This window comes from Engystomops pustulosus, chromosome 3 (assembly GCF_040894005.1).
Source record: "Engystomops pustulosus chromosome 3, aEngPut4.maternal, whole genome shotgun sequence".
Classification (NCBI taxonomy): Eukaryota; Metazoa; Chordata; class Amphibia; order Anura; family Leptodactylidae; genus Engystomops; species Engystomops pustulosus.
In genome coordinates this window covers 62,727,356-62,753,324 of record NC_092413.1, presented here as the reverse complement: position 1 = coordinate 62,753,324, position 25,969 = coordinate 62,727,356, and the positions used below count along the sequence as shown (strand labels likewise).

The 25,969-nt window shown below is 37.8% G+C and overlaps 1 protein-coding gene across 17 annotated transcripts in view; it reads left to right on the top strand.

Moving 5' to 3' along the window:
• SYNE1 (spectrin repeat containing nuclear envelope protein 1) overlaps positions 1-25,969 on the top strand; it is a 476,843-nt gene that overhangs the window by 436,058 nt on the left and 14,816 nt on the right. For 16 of the 17 annotated variants that reach the window (XM_072140948.1, XM_072140950.1, XM_072140965.1 and 13 more), the window contains 10 exons: positions 2,602-2,768; positions 7,338-7,500; positions 11,191-11,378; positions 12,873-13,023; positions 13,987-14,169; positions 14,673-14,810; positions 15,846-16,037; positions 16,437-16,770; positions 20,899-21,041; positions 22,790-22,916. In XM_072140948.1, coding sequence (XP_071997049.1) covers positions 2,602-2,768; positions 7,338-7,500; positions 11,191-11,378; positions 12,873-13,023; positions 13,987-14,169; positions 14,673-14,810; positions 15,846-16,037; positions 16,437-16,770; positions 20,899-21,041; positions 22,790-22,916 — 1,786 coding nt within the window. Of the gene's footprint in view, positions 1-2,601; positions 2,769-4,209; positions 4,404-7,337; positions 7,501-11,190; positions 11,379-12,872; positions 13,024-13,986; positions 14,170-14,672; positions 14,811-15,845; positions 16,038-16,436; positions 16,771-20,898; positions 21,042-22,789; positions 22,917-25,969 lie in introns of those variants that run through there. The other variant, XM_072140964.1, reaches the window with a different exon arrangement.

Here is a 25,969-nt window from a genome sequence, read left to right as displayed (position 1 = left end):
CGGGTGTGATTTTCAAATATAAAAATAAAAGAGGAGATTCTCTTCTGTCAGTGGGGAAAAAAATGAGATCCTAGGTTCCAGGAATCCAAAGTTATAGCTCTCTGAATCGTGGCCCCTTCCAGCTGCTTAGCTGCAGAGTTGCTAAATTTTGATGAGGGATAAGGTTAACTAATGTTCATCTAATGTTATTAACCCTCTCCCACCCAGAATAATCTGATAGAGCACACTTGCGCCCTGATTGTCTTTAATTGGTGATTATTTTTTTTCCGTAAATTGAGTGAAAGTTTGAACATTCAATCCTCTTCACCTAATATGGCAACTTATTAAGACCACAGTCCAGAACTTGTCCAAAAAGTTATTTGTAACACAAGAAATACACACATTGCTAAATCAACACAACCAGAACTCGAAAACCCCTGTTATCCGCAAAAAAAAACCATACAGCCCTTAAGCAATCCAACAACCAAAAGAAGAAAGGAAGCTGCAAAAAACATTAAAAATAATATATACTTTATTATAGTGTCAATACACAAATATATACATAACGCATGCAATCAAGTATACAAAGGGGACACTAGTGGCCCAGATGAAATAAGGGGCAGCCACAGAGGACAAAAGCCACCCTCCTCCTGACGAAGCATCAGTGAAACGCGTGTCGGGGTGTAACTCATTGGCCCCCGTCCTAGGATCGCTCACTGATCGACCTTCACCATGCTTTCGGGGGAGTGTACTTTATGTATGCGGATCTGCTTAAGCCGGTCTTCATTCTTGATGCACTTTACTATTTGATATTTGTACCCCCGTTTGCCTTAATTGTCTTCTAATAAGACTTTACATTTTGAGTCATTAGATATCTATAGATCACTGGGCTTTCAGAGGAGGGTGGCTTTTGTACTCTGTGGCTGCCCCTTATTTCAACTAGGCCCCTTGTGTCCCCTTTGTATACTTGATTGCATACGTTATGTATATATTTGTGTATTGACACTATAATAAAGTATATATTATTTTTAATGGTTTTTTGCAGCTTCCTTTCTTCTTTTGGTTGTTACACATTGCTGAATATAGTTTTTATTTCACACCATCCTTTCATTATTTATACCTGCGATTTGGCGTTCCTACTGAATTTCTTATGAATTGTGGAAGGTTCCACTATGGCGCTGCTAATACAATGGTGCATATATTACACCCATCTAAAAGTGACCTTTGTTATCTGATTAGCTTGGTTTATAGATATATAGTATTTTATTTTGGTTACCATTGTGTAACAGAGAGTACAATAATATATATGTGTGAAGCTCTTTAGGTTTTTTCTTAAGTTGAATTTAAGTCAGAACTTTATATTTTGCTCCAGAAAAAAAAATTGTGCCCCAGCGACAATTGAATTTTCAAAAGGGGTCATCTGTAAGTTGGGTGTCCGTAATTGGGGACCGCCTGTATATTGCAGGTTGTGACTTAAAATTTCTAGCTGAAGACTGTTACAGCTTTAGTAATTTTATGTTTTATTTATGTGAACATATGACTAGAGAAGGTATCTATGAACTCTACACATGTTCACCTATCACATTTAGGAGCTGTGAAGCGAATTATTTTTTGTTTGGGAGACATTTTTTCCCATTTTCTATCAAATTTTATATTTTAAATCAAAATGAGCCAATGTTTATAAACTCCTTAATGCAATTTTGAGAATGGGTCAAGTATCAACTTTCAGAAAATATATAGTTCTGAATGTATATTCTTTATGCTTTAAATTCGGTTTTATTTGTATGTGTCAAAATTTAGAAAAAGTTCTCTGGCCAATAATACGGCAAAATTTCCAGAAAGACATGGCAGGGAAAGGGTTAAATATCTTCATCAATGTATACAAAAGTAAATCACCATAAAAACACATGTTCTACAAAATTCCAGAAAAGGATACAAAAGAAACCCTACCAAGAAAACAATGCCTCCTAAAAGTACAGATGCATACATTACCTATAATACTTGTAATCCCACAAAATATAAATTCCCCTATCAAAGACTTTTCCAACAATGATAATAAAGGAAATATAATGGTTAAAAGACATCACTAAAGGGAACTATAAATCTTGATTCATTGAGCTATGTCCCTTACACAAGTAATTCATCCGTTACAGGAAAGCTGTTACTAGATGATGATAGATATAAGTATTGGAGAGAAAAACTGTTCTAGTTGCTTATGCCAACCAATCAGTGATCAGCTTTCATTGTATAAGCTACTGTGGGCCCTGATTGGTTATCTACAACTAGAACATATATATAACTATAAAACCGTAAATGGTTGTTGCATCATTTGTTTCTTCCTTTTGTCTGAATTTGTAGTACTTTTTGTACGTTTTGCATATTAAAATGCAGTACAATTCAGAGGAGCTTCTCAAATTAAAAAATTGTATTATACAGCTACATTGAATACCAAAAGTTTGCTATTACCCTTGACTAAGTGAATTCCATTATTGAGAATGAAAAATCCAGATGTTTTTGCTGCACCTGATTGTATTGTTTTTGTTGTTTTTTTGATGTATTGACTAAAGTAGCAAATTTCATGTTTACAAAAGAGTAAAATAACATTTTTTTTGTGCTAAAAAGGATTATCAGGAAGAAATTGCTATTTTCCGGGAAAACAAAATGCAGCTTCAGCAAATGGGAGAAAGACTTTCCAAGGCCAGCCATGAGAGCAAGGCATCTGAGATAGAGTACAAGCTGAGCAAAGTGAACGATAGGTGGCAACATCTGTTGGACCTTATTGGTGCAAGGTAAGACATTTGCAAAAAGTTACAAAAAAATTCCAACACTGGCTCTTATTCAGGGAACCTTGTTCTATTAGACACTCTGGACACACCACTATGCATATACTTACCGCTATAGTTTATATAATTTGTTTTCCAGTCCATTGTGCAATAAGTATCTTTATCTGACCATCCTGCTGAGGAGGAAAAAGACCCTCTTTTTTGATACTTTAAAATTACAATTCTTACTTGCACAGCAGCCAGATCGGTAGCTATAAGCTGTTCACAGGAAAATGGGATGCACAGTTGAGATGACTCTTAATTCCACCATTTTAGTTAAAGGGGTATTCATTTACAGTAAATGTATTATTGTACACTTTGGAGTATCTCTATTGAACTTTTGTCATAAGATGTTCTCTTTACAAATTGTACATCTAGCGTGTTTTTTTATTGCTGTGGTGTCAAATGAATAACTCCAAGCTTCAGCTGCTTTATTTGTAAGTGAATTGAAGAGTCTAGCAGGCATCACTTAATGTCCTTATAACATGGAGTTTCCTTTTACTTTTATCAATTCACTTTTACTATTGTTCTGATTGTCTAATAGCGTAATATATATATAATCATGAAGTTAATGAATACATTGCGGGTGAATTAAATGGAGGGATAGATAATTTGCGGATAGGTAATTGGCATGACTTGGTAAACACTGTAGCACAGAGTGCGAACTCATTTCAATTTGTTGTTTTCTGTGCGGTATAACAGTAAAAGTATAAATATGGTGGGCTTGTGTCTATTCTATAACCTATGAAGTCAGATAGTTGCTAGTCTTTGGCCTTCTCTTTTCTTTAGCACATTGCAACTTGTATAAATAATTTGCTGTGTGGTGATTCACAGTAAACGTGCCAGTGGTACTTGTAGATTAACGATAGGGGCATCTCAGGTATTCTTCTAACTCATGTTCAGCTTTTCAAGGGGGTATCTGTCCTTGTTGGCTAAGCATACTGTATGCTTAGTCTTTCAGTGAAGTCATCCTCTGCTGTCGACCTTTAACTTGCATTTTTCTAGTGTTTGTACACCAAACCAGCATAACTTGACAGATGCAAGAAAGATTTTATTTGGGGAGCCACGGGTTGAATTTTTTTTACACTAAATGTGGAGTGCACAATATTTATTATTTATTTGTGTTTGTGTGATTAGATGTATCTATATGTTGTATGATGCATTCCATATACAATGGCACGGGTATGAATTTGGCAGGTACAATGGTGTGAATTTAGCAGATTAATTGTAACTATTCGTTATTCATCATGATTTCTGTTGTGCATGGAGATATCACATGTGCAGACAGCATTCCTGGAGACATATCCTCCACATTCTCCTGGGTAGAACCTTTTTATAGAAGCATGAGCAGTTGTCCAAACACTCATTCTCACATTGCAGTCCCGAGTGTTTTATTTGTTCACTGTTCTCATTTCTCTTCCACCCGCAGAAGTGTGAGGGTCTTTACTATACAGTGGGCATTAACTTGCTCATGATTTTACATTTCCTGATGAGTATGTTCATGGTGCTGGCTGCAGCCATTGCTGATTTGGGGGTACATGCTATGGCAGAGGACAGCATTGAGGATTCTGAGCTTCCAGACTGCGACTGTGATGTCTCAAGGCAGGATTCTTCTCGTACTGTACTTTTCTTGCATGCCAGTTTGCTTGAGAATTTATTACTAATATTTGCATCATGTAAACAATTGTCCTTCAAGTTCCAGTTATTTCTTTTAGTTTTCATTCTCTGCTGTTTAAGCTTTAAAGGCATGGTGATAAATAATCTCCATTTTTGCCTCTCTAGAAAGGAATTGCCAATACATGGATTACACTTTTCCTTTTGTTGTGGTTATGTTCAGTATATAATTTCTGATGCATGAATAGTTAGTACATTTGCACTGATACATAAATGATTTTACAGAGTATTGCAGATCCATTTTTTTATTTGCCCTTTGTCTAGTTTTAGTTTTGACCCTGGCCCAGTATAGTCCCTGAGTAAAGCATTTCTGTATTACATTATACTGAAGGTTTCAGTGTATATTCATTGTACTGACGGCTAGACTTGTTACTTTCCACATTCCATCTTTATCTACACAACATAGATTTTAGTTTCATATCACATATCCTGTCGTGTCTAAATGACTTGGGCATGAGTGCTGGAAAGTATGAGACTATGAATGTATGTATGTTAAGAAAAATAAGATATTTATATGTTGTAACTGGTGTGTGTTTTAAATTGATTTACTGGGCAGAAAGAGTTTGAGTTATGATTTGTGTTGCCTCTAGTTAGATGGCTACAATATGAATTGTACTGTAGGAAGATATATATGTGTTTCTGTTATCAGTAGTATTCCTTTAGGTTGTTTTATGAAGAATAAGTAGTATAACAGTCACATTTCACATGTATACAGTCATATAAGAGGTTAGTTGTATAAACATATGAGTACATTTGGCTGTTGCTATAGATCCTGATTACTTAGAATCAATAAACATTTATTGAAACATACAAAATACAATAAACATATCTGTCACGGGTAGGAAGAAATTGCATAGTGAACAATACAAGTGATCTACGACCTAAGATTGAATGGCAAGTAGAATGAGATATCATGTAGGTCAGAGACCAAGTACATATATCAATTAACAGACAAATTCTGGATAAAGCCATGTCGCCTCCAATGGTCAATCAGGTAACTAAGGAATAGGGGTAGTGCTGTATGATGCGACCTTAGTGTATTGATCCAGACGTGACCCAGGTTGCAAAGGAATGAGATTCCCTGAAAGTCACCCAAGTGAACCATGTAGTGTAAAACTGCATGATTCTGTCATTATCAATTGTCCTCAACTCCTCCATTCTGAAAATGTGATTCAGGGCAGCAACCCACTTGGCTCTGGAAGGAGCAGCTGAGGTTCTCCAGCAGCGGGGGATGATCTGATGAGCTACAAGAAAATGTCTCAGTAGGTCCTTTTTTATTTAAGAAAGAGGTCCTGGAAGAGCAGAGAGTAAATCCTGTTTACTTATCTGTCTTTTTGAAATTGAGAAAGAACATTTTAAAGTTTAGTTCTAAATTATAATGCATTTAGCAGAGAAAACCTTACTGAAAGGGTTCTAGTTTTCAACGTTTTATTAAGTTATAATGGAAACATTTTCCAACAGATCTTATAATGGGACCTATCTATCTCTATATCTGATAGAAGAAAATCTGAATAATCAAAATTACTGGTTACTATTTTTATTTTGTTATGAGCTGTGGTAACAATGTGACCCACAATTAATGGGTTAAAAAGTCAAATTTCTCATGAAAACAATTTAGTACAATTCTTAAATGTGCTTTGGCTGTAATTAATACACATCATATGTTATAGGCTACATACAAATAACATATAATGTTTTGGTTTATATGTCTGATGTTTGAATCGGCTTTATTGTGGCATCCGATATAAGATGATGTGGCTTCACACCTCCGTGTTGCTAATACCACTTGGTTCTTGTGATCAGCAGGAGTTATAGTGTTTGAACCCCCTTTCCTCTCCCAAATGGACAGTTTTTAAGAATGAATCATAGCATCTAACACTTATTTTGGCTTGTATGCCAGTTTTTAAGTTTAAGTGGGTTGGGAGTGGGCCGGGTTCCTAAGCAATTTTAGTCAAGGAGCTCTTCCCCTGAGTTTCATGATGGTATCTTGCCCCCCCCCCCCCTGGGTGTGCAGCTTGTATTTTAACTTAATTAAGTCAGAGGTATATGTATGTATTCTTTTTTTAATGTGGTAAGTGTACTGTTAATTCTGTAAGTAATGTATGATATAAGTGTTTTGTTAAATAAATAAATAAAAAAATAAATAAGGCTATAGCCGGAACTGGTGTAGAATTAACCCAAGCACACAATATACCAAGAGGCCGAAGCCTCTTAGTATATTGAGTACACTGCGTTCTGTGAGAGAATATCAAACTTTGTGCACAATGGGAATAATTTATCATAGTTTTTTGGTCTATTTGTGGCATTTTTTGCACAGTTGTGGTGCAAATGCTATTTTGCGACTTTCCATTGCGCCAAATGAACATAGGACAGTGCAAAGTCACTCTGACATAAACCCTGCTTACACTAAATTCATTATTTGCATAGACGAGTTTTCACAATAGGACTGAATTAATGAATTTGCAACTTTACGTTTAGGCGCAAATTGACTCCAGTTAAACCCTGTACTATGTTCTGCAACTTTTGATAGTATTTTGCGTCTTTTTATGCGAGTGTCACAAACAACCCCGTAGCATAAAAACACTGCCAGCAGGTTTGTCGAGGACAAAAGCAACTTTAATGAGTCTGAATCAAAAACAGACATAGAACTGTCACAAGCATGATAAGAATAAATTACCCCCAATTAGTCTTCATAAATCCTTGCCTTTGTGCTTGACTTTTTTAACATGGCTGCGAATTGATAAATTCTGAATATCATAGGAGACAAGGTAAAATCCTATGTAGCTAAGTCATCAGTTCTCTATAACAATGAAGATTTCATTTAATGTTAACAATATTAAAAGGTTGATTTCCACTCCACAGGGTGAAGAAATTAAAGGAGACATTGCTTGCAGTGCAACAACTGGATAAGAACATGAGCAGCCTGAGAACATGGCTGGGTCATATTGAGTCTGAGCTGTCCAAGCCTATCGTCTATGAAACTAGCGACTCTGAGGAGATACAAAGGAAACTTAATGAACAGCAGGTAAACCCTAAATAAGTATGGTACATCACTCCTGCTTATAATAGGAGTAAAAGGGTGAAACAGTAAATAGCATTGGCTCCACATCAGGGAGGTCCAAGTGTACAAGCACACTTGGCTATCAGTGCATCATCGGTGGAACTAAGAAAAGCAGCTCAGTGGCCACCATTGAATCAGGTATGTTACATACAATGAGTATCCTCATGAAATGGATGAGAAAAGCTATGCAACACTAATATTTTAAATGCATGGTTTATGAACCTTCTGAATCATTGCATTCTTTATTTATCCCCTGCATTAATGTGTTTCTAACATTTGTTGCATTTATTTTAACCTATGTAAAGACATTACTATAATAAAAATGCATTGGTGGTATAACAACAATTTTCTGACCTGTTTCAGCTATTTCCCACCCAGTTGCTGAACCTCCAGTGTGAGCAAGAATCCCTAAAACCCCATCAAACACCATGCTTTAATATTTGGGATTAAGAGTTTTGTATAAGTTTTATGTTAGAGGGTAGCATCTTTATATCTTAGCAAATTTTTTGCAGCCTACTTTAGTGCTCAGTTCAGACAAATTGCATTTTAAATGAATAAGGAATGAGGAGGGGGTAGACCCGAGTAGGAGAAGCACAGACAAGGGACACTTTGCTTCAGAGAACTCGTGTGTTTTGCAGCTTTCTAAAAGTATTATTTTAACTTTACACCAGGTTTTAGCAGTACAGATCAGAGATGTGAAAAAAATCTATGATGAGGTATCTTACTTTTGCAGTTGTGTCAGTTGTAGTACAGTATGCCAACAGATAACCACTAGAGCATAAGTAATGTATTGGCATAGATTTAAATAGGTTAAATGTAAAAAAAAAGTGTTTTCTTTCTTTTAAATAAATATCTAAAACTCCCTTTACATACTGTAAATAAATTAGTGAATTCTGCATGACATTGAGAGTCCTGTGATTGTCTATTCATGTGCACTAATGGCATGTACAGTATAATAAGATTATCATTAAATGTAACTCAACTTTCGACAAAATTTTGTAAAACAATAGTACAGATCATAATAATGAACACCCTATTATAATACATTATTAAAGAAATATCTTCCTTTGTCCTTCTTTTTCCTCTGCCTTTCTTCTTTATTTAAAGGACATCTACCACCAGGATAGAAACCCCCGGAGCCATAAGCAAAGGGGGACATGACTTTGGCATGGGGGGACCTAGAACGCTGGAAGTTTTTATGTAGTTGTATTCATTTAATATAGGTGGGTTCTGCTTTGAGAGGGCAGAGTGTAGGGTAGGGTGGTACTATGAGAGGGGTGGGACCCAGCAGTAGATATCACTTCCTGTCCTGGGTCTCTCTTCCTCTTTCTCTCACCAGAAGACCATGGAGAAACATGTCCCTCCCACCCGCCCTGTACCATTACTACTCTACAACTGCCTACCTACTTTATGTGTAATTAAGAAAACTTTATTGTACATTATTTGCTGGATCGTGACATTGTGTATTTTGTACCATGTAATATTGCTTTGTACTGCATAATGATGAGATAAAGTTGGTTTTATCCTTCTAAGCCCAGAGGAAGGGCGATCCTTCAGCCATGGGTTCCCTAGAGGTTTCCTCCACAGGGGGTTTTTCCTCTCCTGAGTGCTGTGGGATGACTCTTTGTGAGTCGGAGGTTAGCCAGTTTTTATGGTTGCCTGGATATTAATTCATAATGTATATGTTCATGGCTTTAGTTTAAAAAAGAAACATACAAATGGAAACATATATTTATAAAAAAAAAAAAAATAGGAGTCAATTTTAAGTAATAAAGATTAGCAGGTTTTGCTATCTGTCACAGCTTTGAAAATGGCGGTAGAGGAGTTGGGTGGAAGTTGCAGGTGGACTTAATTTTAACTCATAGAGGATGTTAAACCTCATGGTGGTGAACAGGCTGAGCTTTGGAAGTGGCCAGCCTGAAGGATGTCTTAATGGTAATGTCATCCAGGGGCGGGCACGGTGGTGAAGCACAGGAGTGAGGATCTTCACAAGGGTCATTGGTGCCCTTAAAGTGGACTGGCTCTGCTAGAATGGCAAGCCAGACCGTGCCGCCCCTTTATTGCTGCCTGGCCGGTGGGCTGTATGTCAGGCAGCTGGGGATCTCACAGTATAGGTGAATCCCATTCCTAGCAATTCACCCAACTCCTCCTTTAACTGTTTTAGTCTTGTGATTTAAATAAAGCTGTGGCCTATTTGACACCATACAATGAAGTGTTTTGTGTTTATTTATACCCGACACAGTGTTCCCCTTTTCTTTTGAGCTCTTATGACGAAGTGAGGGTCCATCCCATATCCAAAAGTCAAGTAAACGTAGCACACTTTTGTGCTGGTGTGTGTCCTCTATGGCAGGATCCTCTTTTCTCTTAGCTGCTAATGTCCCTGTTTTTACAAAAAACAAGGCAATGAGTAAGTGAGGCTCTGGGCTCCATAGATGTTTTTGGAACCTGGAGCCCTTATCTGTCTGAGGCAGACAAAGGATACAAACTGCAGAAGAATGAGTAGAAATTAAGCCACAGAGAAGTTGTATTATTTAATGAATTATATTACAAAGTTTATGAATATTACCTGCTCCATTAATTTCTGAAATATGAAAGATTGCTCCAGAGTTTTTTATCTTTTAAAATGTTGGATTTTATATTATGTCTTTTGATCAAAAATTATGAGAATATTGAGCTAATTTTCTTAAAATAAATACAATAAAGTGATAAGTGAGCTTTACAGTAATATGTATACTTTAAATTATATGATAACATTTAAAACATTTTCCATTACAAGATACAGATTACAGACAGATCATAGTCTTGAATGGTCTTTACAATCTCCTGTAGAGTAAGTGTGTATGGCTCAGTTTACTAAATATTGGACATCATCCAGTCAAGATTCCATTGACATGAAACTCTGAAGGACAAGTACTGGCAGGTTGCTAAATACTTTGGATAAAACAATGTTTTCAAAGTACAGTATATGTTATGTTTATTACCTTCAATGTGTATGTCATGCTTATTGCACTCTAAAGAGTTTTTTTATTTATTACACCCTCAATCTGTATGTTATGTTTATGTGTATTTTATAATCTCCAAGAAAGTATTTTAAAGGAAACCTACCACTAGAAGTGGCAGGTTTCAGATGGAAATACCGAGCACCAGCTTAGGGTGAGCTGGTGCCAGAGCTTATTTTTGTTAGTGTTTTAAACCGCTGTATTGCGGTTTAAAACACTTTTTAAACTTTATAGCCGGCGCAGGGAGGTACACGCCCGGCACTTACCATGCGCGTGACCGTGCGTGCGGCTATAAAGTTTAAAAAGTGTTTTAAACCGCGATACAGCGGTTTAAAACACTAACAAAAATAAGCTCCGGCACCAGCTCACCCTGAGCTGGTGCTCAGTATTTTCTTCTGAAACCTGACACTTCAAGTGGTAGGTTTCCTTTAAGCATAATTTAAACTTTCATGGTATGGTTTAATTTTCTTTAACTTACTCAACTGTAAATGTATATTTATCTATGTACATAAATATACATTAATGTTACTGGTAACGTTGTAACATGCAATGAAGTTAATGATGTGACTGTATACATTTACCCTTCCAGGTGCATCATTTTTAATGGGTGGAAATATTTTGGCCATACTTTGACACTATAGGTCATCTATTGCAGGAATTGCAGAGAGACATAGAGAAACACAGTACAGGTGTTGCTTCCGTTCTGAACCTTTGTGAAGTTCTTCTCCATGACTGTGATGCCTGTGCCAATGAAACTGAGTGCGATTCCATCCAGCAGGCTACCCGTAGTCTGGACCGCAGGTGGAGGAACATTTGTGCCATGTCAATGGAAAGGAGACTCAAGTGAGTAGCACAAAAACATACATATTAGGGAAAGCCTTTTTAGATTTCCTTTGTGTGGAAGAAAACTATTGCATCAGATTCACATATTCTCTATTTTTCCTCTTTTATTGTAGGGAAAGAGAGGTGACAACCTTGTTTAGTCCATTGACAAGCTCAAATTCCACACTCAAAGTGTGTGGAATGCTCCATAAGAGACCTTTATTAGGGTATTTTCATATACTGCATACATTAGTTGCCATCAGTGTTTTGTCCTTATATCAGCATCAGTGATACCAGGAATGCGCAACTTTTATTGGTTCAAGGGCAGCATTGTTATGGCGTTTTAGTTACTGCTACCCTAGAGACACAAACTACCATGGTATAGCACGCTAAAATTAACAAATACTAATAAATACAAATCTAGAAACCAAATGCTACATCGATAAGATTTTTGATAACATGCCAGGCAACAATTATAAATGCAGACCTTTCAAACCTGATAATAAATAATAGAGATCACGAGTAGGCAAATAATGAAAATGGAGGCCTTCATCTCCCATAATAATAACAACCCTGCCTGATACACAATAATGGAGACCATCCTCCAAAAACAGACAATAATAATGAAGTTGATGCAGGAGTAGACAGTAATAAAACTGTAGACCACTTCATCCCCATTATCATTCCACTTATAGCGCACCCTGGAGTTACTGTATATGTTCAGTTGTGCTGACTGCAGGTTAAAAAAACGAATGTCAGCTGATGTGTGAACAGACCCTTAGAAATTCTGTCAAGTTTAATGCCAAGAATGGTACTGCTTGCTTTGCTGTATTAAATGGCAAAATGCTGAAAACCATAACTAATTCCAATATAACCTATTGAAAGGAAATGATGCTGTAGGGTGCCGTTGAAATTTTCAGCATGGTACACCTATAGATGTGACCTATATTTATGAACAGAGCCTCCAGTGGAAATATTGTATGAACAAAGCTTAATCAAAGTGCCTTTACTTAAAAGCTGAAGTATTGGACTAAAAATATACAGAGAACAGTTTTTCATATGTATGGCCTGAGGAACAGGATCCTTAATCCCTGAAATGCCTAATTACAAATAAAAAGAACACTTCAACGAGTACTGTTAAAACAAACATCTTGATGTCATACTGCGCACTGTGCCATGTGGGCACATAGTAAACAGTGTTATGCTGGTATTGACTGTGTTCAGCCTGCTGCAGCATGTTTATAATACTTTTTTGTTCAGACATCAATATGCTGCTTCAACTAGAAAGCAACTGGTTTAATCCAGAAGAAGCAGTTGTACATATCTCAAGTGTAAATGCCATGACCTGGCTAGCCGCCACAGTTTTTTACCCCTGTCACTTCTCCATCTGTTCCTTGTAAATCATTCAGTAGTAGTCACATGCCAATATTTTAATATGGTTTTAGCAGGTAGGGTCTGATGCTAGTGATCATGCTGAAATGTCATTGTAACCAAGACCTCTGCTTTTACCTGTAGAATTGAGGAGACGTGGAGACTGTGGCAGAAATTTCTAGATGATTTTTCACGGTTTGAAGACTGGCTAAAGATTTCTGAAAGGACTGCTGCTTTCCCTAGCTCGTCTGGTGTGCTTTATACGGTGGCCAAAGAAGAGTTAAAAAAATTTGAGGTAATTTTACTTTCATTAATATAAAAATAATTAAATCTTATTTAAACACTAAATGATTTTCATCTGTTAAACCCATATTAATTTGACAAAGAAGCAAGAGCGTGTTGGTGAATTGTCTATGAGAGTCAGTATATGTTACACATAACAGTGTATTTTTTATCCCAGCCGTCTGCAGTCCTCCCAGCTGTTACAGTACAGACACCTGTTCATTTTTTATAATCGCTCATTATTGCCTGAGCAGCTGATGGAGAAAGCATTTGTTTTCATGTATTTTAGATGCGTAATATGTTAGTTCAAGCTCACATGTTACAAACTTTATTTTAAATACCAGTAGGTTGTTTACTTAAAGGACATCTACAATCATTTTATTGATGGTAGATGTGTCTTAGTAAGAAGTTCCTGAGGAACATCATTCCTCAGGACTTCTTTTATTATAACTCTATATCAGACAATCAAAGATAAAGTTATAAAAGTTATGCAAATTAGCCTGGGATGCTCAGGCTACATCACCCTCAGTGAGCAGCTAGCACTATGGGGGTGTGCATCCATCAAAATAACAAGGCTTAATATTCTGAAGAAGAAATGCCTTTGAAATAGTGATAAGTCTTGGTTACAAGTACAATTGAGGGGATGCAGTAACCTGTCCAATCACCTGAAGTCAAATCCATACAATTCTGTGGTTTATGAGACAAAAACCCCAAATGCATTATTGGAACATAGTTCAATCTTTTTGGAATGGAATATCTGTTCAGAGGTGCCAGAATTTGGTAGACATCTTTCAGTTCTCGGAAAGGCTGCCTACTCTACTAAGTATTGATCCATTTTCTTTAATTTCTTTAAAGGATTAACACAATGCGTATAATTGTTTTTCCAGTAAATTTGCATTTAGGCAAATACACATTGTTATAATGGTATTTATATGCTTTTTGTAACTTTTGTAGCTTTTCTTAAAATGTGTTTTAGGCTTTCCAAAGGCAAGTTCATGAGAGTCTTACACAGCTAGAGCTTATAAACAAACAGTATCGCCGACTTGCCCGGGAAAACCGCACCGACTCTGCATGGAAACTCAAACACATGGTTCATGAAGGAAACCAGCGATGGGACAACCTACAGAGAAGGGTTACCTCCATTCTCAGAAGATTAAAGGTTAGTTTCATATGAAACCCGCTTTCACCCCTATAAAGTGGTTCTCCATTAAACAAACATATTTTATAAGGTTTAAAATGTCCTACACCTCTATTCATGAGGCACATATTCAGCTGGGAAGTATTATGTTTCCTTGTCCATCCCAGCTTATCTTCCACTGATTGAAGTGTATGACACCTCCTAGCTTATCCACAGGCTTCTTTAAAGTGGGACCATTACATGTGTGTTAGAAAATCCCTTTTAAAGGCAAAGACCATCCTTTAAGTTTTTACCCACAATCATCACCACTTTTAATTTTTTAACCAGAACTGCCTGAGCCGTTTTCACTAAAGTATATACTATAGTATTTATGAATAAGAATTGTAGATGTGCAAAGTACGTATGCATTCAGTTTAGTGCTACTACCTATAGTATTACTTTATTTTTTATAAAGCTGCTTCATTTGAGTGTATCATTTATTTTAATCCGTGTTAAATTTATAATGCATAATGTATTATTTATAGCATTTTATCAGTCAGCGAGAGGAATTTGAGACTGCTCGTGACAGTATCCTAGTGTGGTTAACAGAAATGGACCTCCAGCTAACAAACATTGAACACTTTTCTGAATGCGATGTGCAGGCAAAAATAAAACAACTGAAGGTAAGTTGTAAGTGTTAAGTAGTGTTGCTAATGTAGAACAATTTTAGTTAACTGCTGTAAAGATTGCAAATTGTGTTGCCTTTTGACTACATGGTCTCCATTTGAATTCAGGAGGCATTGTATTAAATTACATGACACATTACCATAGCAATAGCAGTTGATTGTAGAAAGATCCATCAACCAGACCTCATATCAGGCAGTTGATGGATTTTGCCAGCACTGTGTTTTCAAGTGCATGCCTGCACACTTTATAAAAACCTGCAAACATTCAGCGCTGAATGTTCGCAGGTTTTTACTCAAAACCAGGCCATATTTTTGTCCACAGACACAGTAAGGCCAGCAGATACATCACGAGGACTGAGCCTTGTGATTTATCTGACATGGTGACGGGGTTGGGGCTTTATCATACACCAGTGCATGGTGTGCCGGCGTATGTTAAATCTCCCCCATAAAGGTTATTTTAGATTCTTTCACTTTGTTATTATACATATGCCTCTTAATTATTGCAGTGCAGTCTAACCTCAGCTGTATGAAAAGGCTCTATCTTTACATTTGATTTTTCCTAGTCTTTTTAATCCTCTTTTTATCATCATAAGTGACAAAATGCTGTCTAAATTATTAGTTATTGTCATAGGAGTCTCTGTCCCCCTGTGAAGAGTCTGTGTGGTATAGTCGGTTAAAATACAGGAAGCTACAATGCCTGTGTTGGAGGGCACATAATACTAGACATAAGTTTAGAAATTGTGTCACACTACTGTGTCACAAGCAACCATCCAAATGTGAGATAAAAATAACAAATATACACACACACACACATATATATATATATATATATAGATAGATAGATAGATAGATGTATCAGACAGTAAGGTAGACTTTGGAGTACAGTAAGTAAAATAAATGACAAGCAGAAACATGTAGCACTAGAAAGAAACATGTTGAGGGTTAGAGAGCACTGGCTAAGAGATTAAATGATTGAATAATATGATATATTTTGAAGAAAGCACTTTTAAAACTAGTATTTTTTTAACTCAGGCCTTTCAGCAAGAAATAGCTTTGAACAACAATAAGATTGATCAAATTATTACTCAAGGACAGCAGCTCATAGAAAAGAGTGAGCCTCTAGATGCAGCTGTTATTGAGGAAGAGCTGGATGAGCTTCGTAGGTATTGCCTAGAGGTCTTTGGCCGTGTTGAGCGATATCACAAAAAGTTAATCCGTCTTCCGGTAAGTTCTATTAATATTATAGTAAAAATTCCTACTACTGTAGTCATCTACAATGCCTATAAATAATGTGATATAGGGTCAATGGAAACTGAGACCCCTCTTGGAAAAATGCATATTTGGCATTGCAGGCAGTGTGATAGAATACTGCAGGGCCTAGCATTTATTGAAGTATGGAGTTGGTTATTAATTCCTAGTGATGTATGTTGCAGCAAAATATATATAAGTCATTGTTCACTCTTCTAAACCTTCATTTTTAAACCTAGTCTACATAAAAGAAAAAAAAAATGCTAAATGTGGTATTTTAGTGGACAATAAGTAAAAACTATATTGTCAGTGTACTTCTAATTTGAAGGTATCTTTTAAGTTTTGCATCTTTTTGTGCAATGTTATTTCCTCTAGCTCACAGATGATGAGCATGACTTCTCTGACCGCGAAATGGATGGTGATGAAGCAGCAGATCTGTCTGATCTGCCATGGCAGTCCAAAACTGCTGGGGGCTCACCCTCACCTCTACCTTCATCAAACCACTCATTGTCCCTAATTGTTCCTATGAGGAGTGAAAGATCAGGTCGGGATACTCCTGCAAGTGTCGACTCTATACCTCTAGAGTGGGATCATGACTATGACCTCAGTCGGGACTTGGAAACAGCAGCTTCTCAAATATTACAATCTGATGAAGAGAACGGTGAACAACTCAAAAATTATTTCTCTCAAGGGGCCTCGTGTTTAACTGGTAAGGTTTTTTGTTTTTCCTAGTTCTTATGTTTTAGTTTTCCTTGTTCATATTTATTTGCAGTATATACAGGCCTTCAGAATTTCTTCGCATTTATAACTACATTTTAAAGCAGATAATTGCATTAGTCATTATTTTTGAGACAGCACACATCTTAAAAAAACACAATAGCGGGGCAGCATCCAGTATTGCCCAATATGGGCTTGCTTACATACTGGTGGGTATTTTCAGCTAAGAGTTCCCTTTTGCCTAGATCCTTTCTGATGCAGTAGAGGAAGAAGCAGCAGCACTACATTGCTGCTGCTTCTTCCTGTAGAGCAAAATTTGAGGATGAAGGCTTTATCACATCTGGCCGTATCAGACAATGGGGGTAATTTACTAAGTCGCGTTTTCCCGACGTGTTACCCGAATATTTCCATATTTGCTCCGATTGTACCTGAATTGCCCCGGGATTTTGGCGCACGCGATCGGATTGTGACGCATCGGCGCCGGCATGCGCACAACGGAAATGGGGGGGCGTGGCCGACCGAAAACCTGGCGTATTCGGAAAAAACGCTGCATTTAAAAATGGAAAATGTGTCGCTCGGGACGCGCTTACCTTCACTCAGCCGGCCTCGGTGAATTCCGGTGCGTTCAGATGCTTTTCAGCGCAGGAACTACCTTATTAAATCCCGGCCGGACCCAAATCCAGCGCAGAGAACGCGCCGCTGGATCACAAATGGACCGGGTAAGTAAATCTGCCCCAATGAATCCGACATATGAAGAGGCTTTGGACAGGAATTGTTTAACTAAAATACCCCACTTTGATTTTGTGGTTTCTCTAATGCTAACTATTTCTGAGAAAGCTCTCTGACACAGTTGTGGGGTGATCTGGAGATATGTCCATCATGTCAGTATACTCTTTGGGGTATTTAATATGGCACTATATATATAGTCCTCATATAAGAAGAGCTTACATGTAACTTAACCTACCCAAAATAAATACTTTATTGAAAGTTATGATTAAAAAGAATTGACTGTTCCTTTCCTCGGCTCCAATGGATCTGATGTAAAGATCATGTATATGCAACCCACTGATGTGAGTCCAATGACATGTGAGTCCAATGACATTAAGTGAGTCCTGCATATTAAATTTTAGTTGCATTGCTCCGCCTCCTTCATGATTGACAGGTCTCACTGCTAGGACTTGCTGCTGTTTGGAACATTGAGAGAGAGCTCTGTTACATCATTGGGCACTTACTATCATGTGACCAGGGTAATGTTATCTAAGGTCCTTTAACTCAGTTATATTTGCCACATCTAGCCCATGTATGTATGTGATCACATTAAATCACAACATGCCTCCATGCAGGCATGGGGAGAAGTAGAAGTCCATGGAGGCATGCTGTTATTTCATGTGATCAGACACTTACATGGGGTAGACTTTGCAATTGTAACTGGGTTAAAGGACCTTAGGTGACATCACCTTAGTCACATGAGAAGAGGCATGGGACGATGGGAGGGGCCACCCTTTTAGTTTAAAAAAGGGTGGCAGTTTGTTAATAGGGATCAATGGGAACCTGTCACTAGCTGTATTTGTGAAAATGTAATGACAGGTTCCCTTTAAATTTAGGAAATAATGTTGATTGTAGTAGCGAAAATATTTAAAAATATTTTTTATCTTTAAAAATCACTCTTTTCAGGCTACATAACTTTCAAAGCATATAGCATAAATTTAATCTTGGTGGTTTGTGAAGAAAACAGATTTCTGTGTTCTGTATCATACTATATAAGAAGCGATAAGTAATCATGAGAGTAGAGATGCAAATTTACTCAACACCGAACCCAGGAAACTTATACATAACATATATAATTAACTTGTCATTTATTTTTACAGATGTAGAAATCCCTGAAACAGTTCACTGGTAGGCTTAATTCCAGTATACAGGATAACCCCACAAATGTACCGACTTCTTATCAGAGCTTTCCACAAAATCACTGTAATCTAATACTGACATCATGTGCATTCGCCATTCTGCATGTCAGGGATGGCTGACTATATACTCTGGGTGGGCTGGCTATCTATATACTGAGTGTGTGCTGGCTGGCTATATACCAGGGCCAGGGGGCTCGCTGTATACTTGGGGCTGGCTGGCTATACACTGGGGCAGGCTGACTAGCTATATACTGGGGGGCAGGGGGCTGGCTATATACTGGGGGGCAGGGGGCTGGCTATATACTGAGGGGCAGGGGGCTGGCTATATACTGAGGGGCATGGGCTGACAGGCTATGTTTGGGGGCTGGCTATATACTGGGGCAGGTGCTGGCTATGCACTTGGGACTGGCACGCTATATACTGGGACCAAGGGGCTGAATAACTCTACTGGGGGGCAGAGGGGCTGGCTAACTATGTACTAGGTGGGGGCTATGCCCATTGCATTTCCTACCATAGCCTTATATTCGAGTCTATAGGTTTTTTTGTGATAAATTAAGTACTTCAACTTGTATTCAGGTTAGCTTATTCTTGAGTATATACGGTAATTCAGTTAAAACATATTTTGTACATGAAATTCAAGTTATCTGATATGATATTAATAAGTGGAATGAGTTACTGATAAATAAAGAGATCATAGTAATATAGTTGATGTTGAAACACTGGAGATCAAAATTAAAGAACACACAATTTTCTAAATGTCAAGGTCATTGGGGCAGATTTATCAAGCTGTCTGAAAGTCAGAATATTTCTAGTTGCCCATGGCAACCAATCACAGCTCCCCTGTAAAATATTCATGAGCACTGGTCAAATGAAAGCTGAGCCTTGATTTGTTGCCATGGGCAACTAGAAATATTCTGACTTTCAGACAGCTTGATAAATCTGCCCCACTGTGTAGTCCTATGTGAATATATCCTAGCATGAGTAAAATAGCATGAGGGTATTCTGGAAATATGGACATATGATACAAAACCCATATTGCTATAAATAAATACAACAAAACTCAATGTCATTAATCACTAAATATAGTTTAAATATTTTGCTTTTATAATTCACCAAATTTCTAAAGTAGGCGGAGTTATCTCTAAGATGGCTGTCACTGGATACTACAACTTCTATGATCCTTAAAGGACACCTACCACCAGAATACTGGTGGTAGTTTGTCCTAAATAAGCTGCTTGTTATGTCTAGGGGATGGGGGACAGTGTTTTACATGTTATTGGGCGTCAGTATGACCTGCAATGTGCTGATTATCTCAACAATCAATGAATGACTGCACATCCAGTCCTGTCCTTCCACAGACACCTTCACTTTTCTCCTTTATGTACTGACCCCTCAGCACAGGCAAATTAGGCTTTTCGACTCCTTGATGATGGCTCTACCCCTAATCATGATAGGCCATGCCCCTCATTAACATTACATTGAAATTAAAAAATTGTATATATTTTAAAGCACAGACTAAAAATGTAAATTAGATAACTGTAAAAGAACACAAGTCATTGGTGTTAATCTGGCACTTGGTGCTAATTACCTTAGTTATCTGACAAACCCTATTTGACTGGCAGCAGAACTTTCCAGTTTGCATTGATGTTGCATAATTGATGTGCCCTTCCAAAGTGACTGAATCCATCTAGCAGCAGGTTGTCCACATAAAGGCCAAAGGGGTAACCCTACCAGCATAGCAAGAGAAGTTTGTTGTTCCAAGTCTGTGATATATAAGTCTGTGCAATATGTAATATTGCATCTTTATAACATCACGGACTTATTCAGCAAATCAAGTGATAGTACATTGTTCTGTAATTTTGATCTCCAGTGTATGTCAGATAATAAATCTGTTCTTACCTGCTTTTGAAGTGATCTTTTAGATTGAGGAATTTCACCTTTTCAGATTAAGAAAAAGGAATACAGTTATCTTTAGATGTAGGTCCGGCCTTCATGTGATCCAGAGATCTGAGATTTTCTCCTGAGTGATGTCATGACCTGATTTAGCCTATGTATCTATTTATAAATAGGAAGTATTTACAGGTCATGCCTATAATTTTCTAATGTTTTCCCTGCATACTAGACTCCAAAACTTTTTTTATATTACAGTAAACCTCTCATTCACCATTTACTAAGAAATCTGAATTAACTGAATTGTTTTCCTTTCACTTTAGGAGAATCTAGTTTGTTTGAAACACAGATCCATCAACTGGACGAAGCCCTGGGCACCAGCCGGTTTCATTTACAGCAGACAGAGAATGTAATTCGCAGCAGAACACCCACAGGGCCTGAGCTAGATTCAAGTTACACAGGTTATGTAAGTATTAACTCTGGGAAACCACTGTGATTATTCCATGCCAGTGTTACCGAATGTCTGAGCTGCCTGTCTGCAAAATTAATCTTGTCTTATTGAATGCACAAACCTAAGTACAACAGAGATCAAAGATACTGTGGAAGATTTATCAAGTTATCTTCACCAGAATTCTGGATACTGTCTGAAATGCAGTGCATCTCATTTATTAGAACATTAGTACGATAAACTGGGATTTGCCCCGTGAAAAAATAGTCAATATACCAAAAAATATGCAGTGAACTTTGCTGAATCTTCCCCATTTGTTACAAATGGAAAAAAATATGTATAGCGTTTTGTATAAAATGTTCCAATAGTGGAACATTGTTTCCTCTCTTGGTTTCATCTATAGCCATTCCGTTATATTATAAAAAAATATTTTTTATAAATATTTTTAAAGCAATTCCATCAGCAAAAGCAAATACACTTTTCAATGAAGAACATTTTAGTACATTCTTTATGAATCCAGCACGGTATATTGTGTGGGAGATTTGGCCCAGTAGAGTCTGAGGTAGCGGGGTGTTGGGATGCAGTTCAAGACAGTGACACCAAGGTACAGTCCAAAACAGGTCTCGCCTGCGTTTATTGCAGCAGCAAAATAAAACAGCCTTTACATTCAGGCATTAAACAAACAAAATCCTACCCGTCAGGGTGCTAACTAAACAGAGTTTCTCTAACTCACCACTAGTACATAAAATAAGTCGCTGCTCCAGGCACAGAGGTCAGGGCTGTGTGCTCTCCAGCCTCCTTTCAGAGAGAGACAACACTCTTAGCTCTGCTCAGCCACTTTATGCAGACTGATTAGGCTGCTCCCACCACCTGTGTCCAAGGTGCTGGACAACACAACCTAAGCACTAAGGCCTTGCATAATAGGAAAACCTAGGGGAAACATACCGCCCATCCACAGTTAACCCCTTCAGTGTCTCACAATTGCTTGACGCATCGATCTTTTTCAATGAGTATTGCACGTCTCCACAGGTTTCTGACAAGAATAGGTCACCATTCAGACCAACTCCATCGCTTTTCCTAATCCTCCTTCATTGCTATCTCTCTTTAAGACAATTTCACTAGAAGAAATATGCGTACGGGTAGTGTAGTCTATTCTTTGTAGTTTAAAATTTTATTAAAAATATACTCACAAAACGTTTGTAAAAATGCGCATATCTAGACCTAAGCAGGACACCAGTCACACATGTCCACCTGACCTTGGGTTTCGCCTACACAGCTTCTTCCGGGGCCCCGGAAGTTGGTCTGAATGGTGACCTATTCTTGTCAGAAACCTGTGGAGACGTGCAATACTCATTGAAAAAGATCGATGCGTCAAGCAATATACCGTGCTGGATTCATAAAGAATTTATAAAGGATTGTTTTAATTGTGGGACTGTTTGTGGACCGGTCCTGAGCCGTTCTTAGCTCCTAGGAGCCAAGTGTGCAACACATTAAGATTGTTATATTTTAGTACATTGTTAATATGTAGTAATGTAAATAATAATATGTGTATTAATAGAGGTTAGTTGCTTTTGCTATATACTACAAAATTACAAACTTTAAATTTCTGGTTATATTTTTTTCCTTATTTCTATCACATACATTAAAATTTTAGAGAAATGGATTATATATACAGTAACACTTCATACATGTACAACTTCTACCAGGGTTTATAACGGAAAACAATAATGACAGTTAATTTTATTTCCTTTCCTTTTGAACACCAGATGAAACTTCTTGGAGAGTGTCGCGGTAGCATAGACACTGTGAGACGGGTAAGCGACAATCTGAAAGAGGAAGAGGAGAAGCAGTCTGGTTTCACTAATTTGAATAGTACTGAGACACAGTCTGCAGGTAAGCATAAAGCAGGACAGTTGCAATCACACTTTTAATCAAACGATTCTACTGTTCTGTTCTCCCTCATCATGGTTACAGTCTCATTTGTAGAGCATCAAAAATAAAACTTTCATTAGTGTAGAAAATGTTATACAATTTACAGAAATACACGAAACCTATATAGTCAGATGGATCAGAAAATATATATAAATATAAGTATACGTGGTGCTGGTATAAAAAAAGGGCACAAAAGTTGTAAAGTAAGCTCATGGATCAAACAATACCAATAGAAGAAAAATTTAGCAATAATACTAAAAATACAGAATTTATTGAAGTTAATTTAAAAATAGAACATCACAGCAGGGTAGTTACATATGGGTGCTGGGCAGCGTCTCCCTCTTATGTGCCTTAATACGCCGTACTTATTTCTTATTTCTGATTCGGACTGAGCGCAGTATTTAACTTTTACATTGTGCTGTAAGCCCTGTGTTTAAAAAGTCGGGCCTGAACGGGGAAGCAACACATTCAAGATTTTAGGCACACAATGTTATTGAATAGCTGCACGCTGCATTATAGACTGACAATGCACTTTCTGTGACCCTGTAAGTAAACGTGCCCCAATATTTTTTGGTGAAAAAGTAATTTGTAAATTTGTCTCCATTTTCAGCCACCAGGTGGTAGTTTTGGATGTTGCAGCCTGAAAAAGGGTTTTGTTACCATATTGTGATATTGCATTTAATTATTTTCATGAGAAATTAGTCAATGACATTCTGGGTAGCTCTGCAAAGCGAGGTTGCATCTCTTTTTTTTTTTTTTGCATAAAGATGTTTATTGGTCAATATGGTAGTTAATCAAATGCACTCAAATATTACTGTGTGTACTCTCCATGTCCACTTCCCCTTCCACATGACATTTTCAAGTTTTGCTCCTAAAGTGAATGAAGACGCAACATGCGTCATAATAGAAATAACCTATGAACAACTTTTGCAGCATGTAAATTATGCTGCTATGTTTGGGCAGGTGGACTGGTCTAAATGAGCATTACAGGTGTATTAGGGGCTCAGGTGTGGATCAATTTGGTATCTTTAGCCTACCCAATGTGCCCTTAAGGTTCTCTATGAGATTCTGTGTAGCGGAACTTGAGCATGAAGGAATGGATTTCCGTATCAGATGTATTTAGCAGAACTTACGCCAATTACGGACAAAGGCTTTGGTCTTGTTGTCCCCCCTCCATATAGCTTCCAATCTATCGATCTCCAGATTTTGACCTGAGAGATTATTTGAGAGAGCGTTGGTATAGTAAACACCAACCAGTGATTAAGGAGAGTTTGTTCAGCTACCAACAGAATTATATGAGCTACTGTGGAGAGGGTAGGTCTGGTATCCATGTTTGCTGCTTCCGAAACAGGTGAATGAAAGAGATAAGCCAAAGGTTGTAGGGGGAGAGGGATTCTGTAGGGATGGTCCAGAGAATCCTGTATCTCTTTCCAGAAGTTTTGTACAAAAGCAAAGGTCCAAATTGAATCATATAAATCCGTCAGGCCAAGTGAGCACTTTGGGGAAGTTGTTATCCTGTCTGGCCTACAGTCTGATGCAAGGATATTGAATGCCTAGATCGCTGTATGCATCAGCTTAACCCCTTCCCGACATTTGACGTACTATTACTGCATGGCGGGAGGTGCGTTCCCGCAAAATGCAGTAATAGTACGTCAAGCTTCTGACGCCGGCTCCTGAATGGAGCCGGCGCCAGAAGCTGCGGGTGTCGGCTATATATTATAGCCGACACCTGCCTCTAACACCCGCGATCGGAGATTTCTCCGATCGCGGGTGTTAACCCCTAACACGCCGCGGTCGCGCTGACCGCGGCGTGTCAGGGGCATTTTCGCTGGAATCGGACCCCCCCGCGGCGCTTACCGGGGGGGTCCGCTGCTCCGATCGCAGCCCCGGGACTGCCGGTGTCCGGGGCTGCGCGATCCTCCTGCCAGGATCCGGGTCCGTGCCTTCTGGCAGGACCCCGGCTGTGACACACTGAGCATGCGCAGCATGCTCAGTGTGTCACATAATACAGTGTAATACATCTGTATTACACTGTATTAGGTGAAGAATAGCTTGAACAAGTGATCAATGGATCACTTGTTCAAGCTAACCTGTAAAAGTAAAGAAAAAAGGTAAAAAAACACTAATAACACACTTTTGAATAAAAATAATTAATTAAATAAAGTTAAAGTCCCCCTAAACACAAACATTTCCTATACACATCTAATAAAGTGAAAAAACCTGAAAGTTTCCAAAATACCCCACATATTTGGTATCGCCGCGTCCGTAACAATCTGTACAATAAGTCAGAAACATTATTGGACCCGTATGGTGAACGCCGTAATAACAAAACGCGAAAAACTCACCAAAAATGTAAATTTTCATAAAATCCCTTCACAAAAATGTTCCAAAAAGTGATAAAAAAAAAGTTATGTGCACCAAAATGGTACCACTGAAAAGGACAACTCAACATGTAAAAAATAAGCCCTAAACTAGCACTGTCAACAAAAAAATATTAAAGTTATATCTCCGAAAAGATGGCGATGCAAAAACAAAGGAGATTTTCTTTATATTTGTTTTTTTCCTGTAAAATATATAAAAAACTATATAAATGAGGTATCACCGTGATCGTAGTGATCTAGAGAATAAAAATATTATAGTATTTTTAGTGTATGGTGTACGACCCCCGAAATATACAAAAAAAAGGAACCCAAAATTGACAATTTTCTTTTCCTCCATACATTAAAGAGTTAATAAAATCTCATCAAAAAGCTACAGACCCACTAAAATGAAGTATTTGTAAAGTTCATCTCATGTCGCAAAAAAAAAGTCCTTATATGTCCAAATTGCCAAAAAAATAAAGATTGTATAGCCAATAAAAAGGGACAATGCATAATCTGCTCTGAATGGTGCAGCTCCCCCCCATGCCCTGGCGTGTGCCCATACAGCAGGTTACCACCACATATGGGGTATTACTATACACGGGAGAGATTGGGTATCAAATTTTGTGGAGCGTTTTGGTATTTTATCCACTA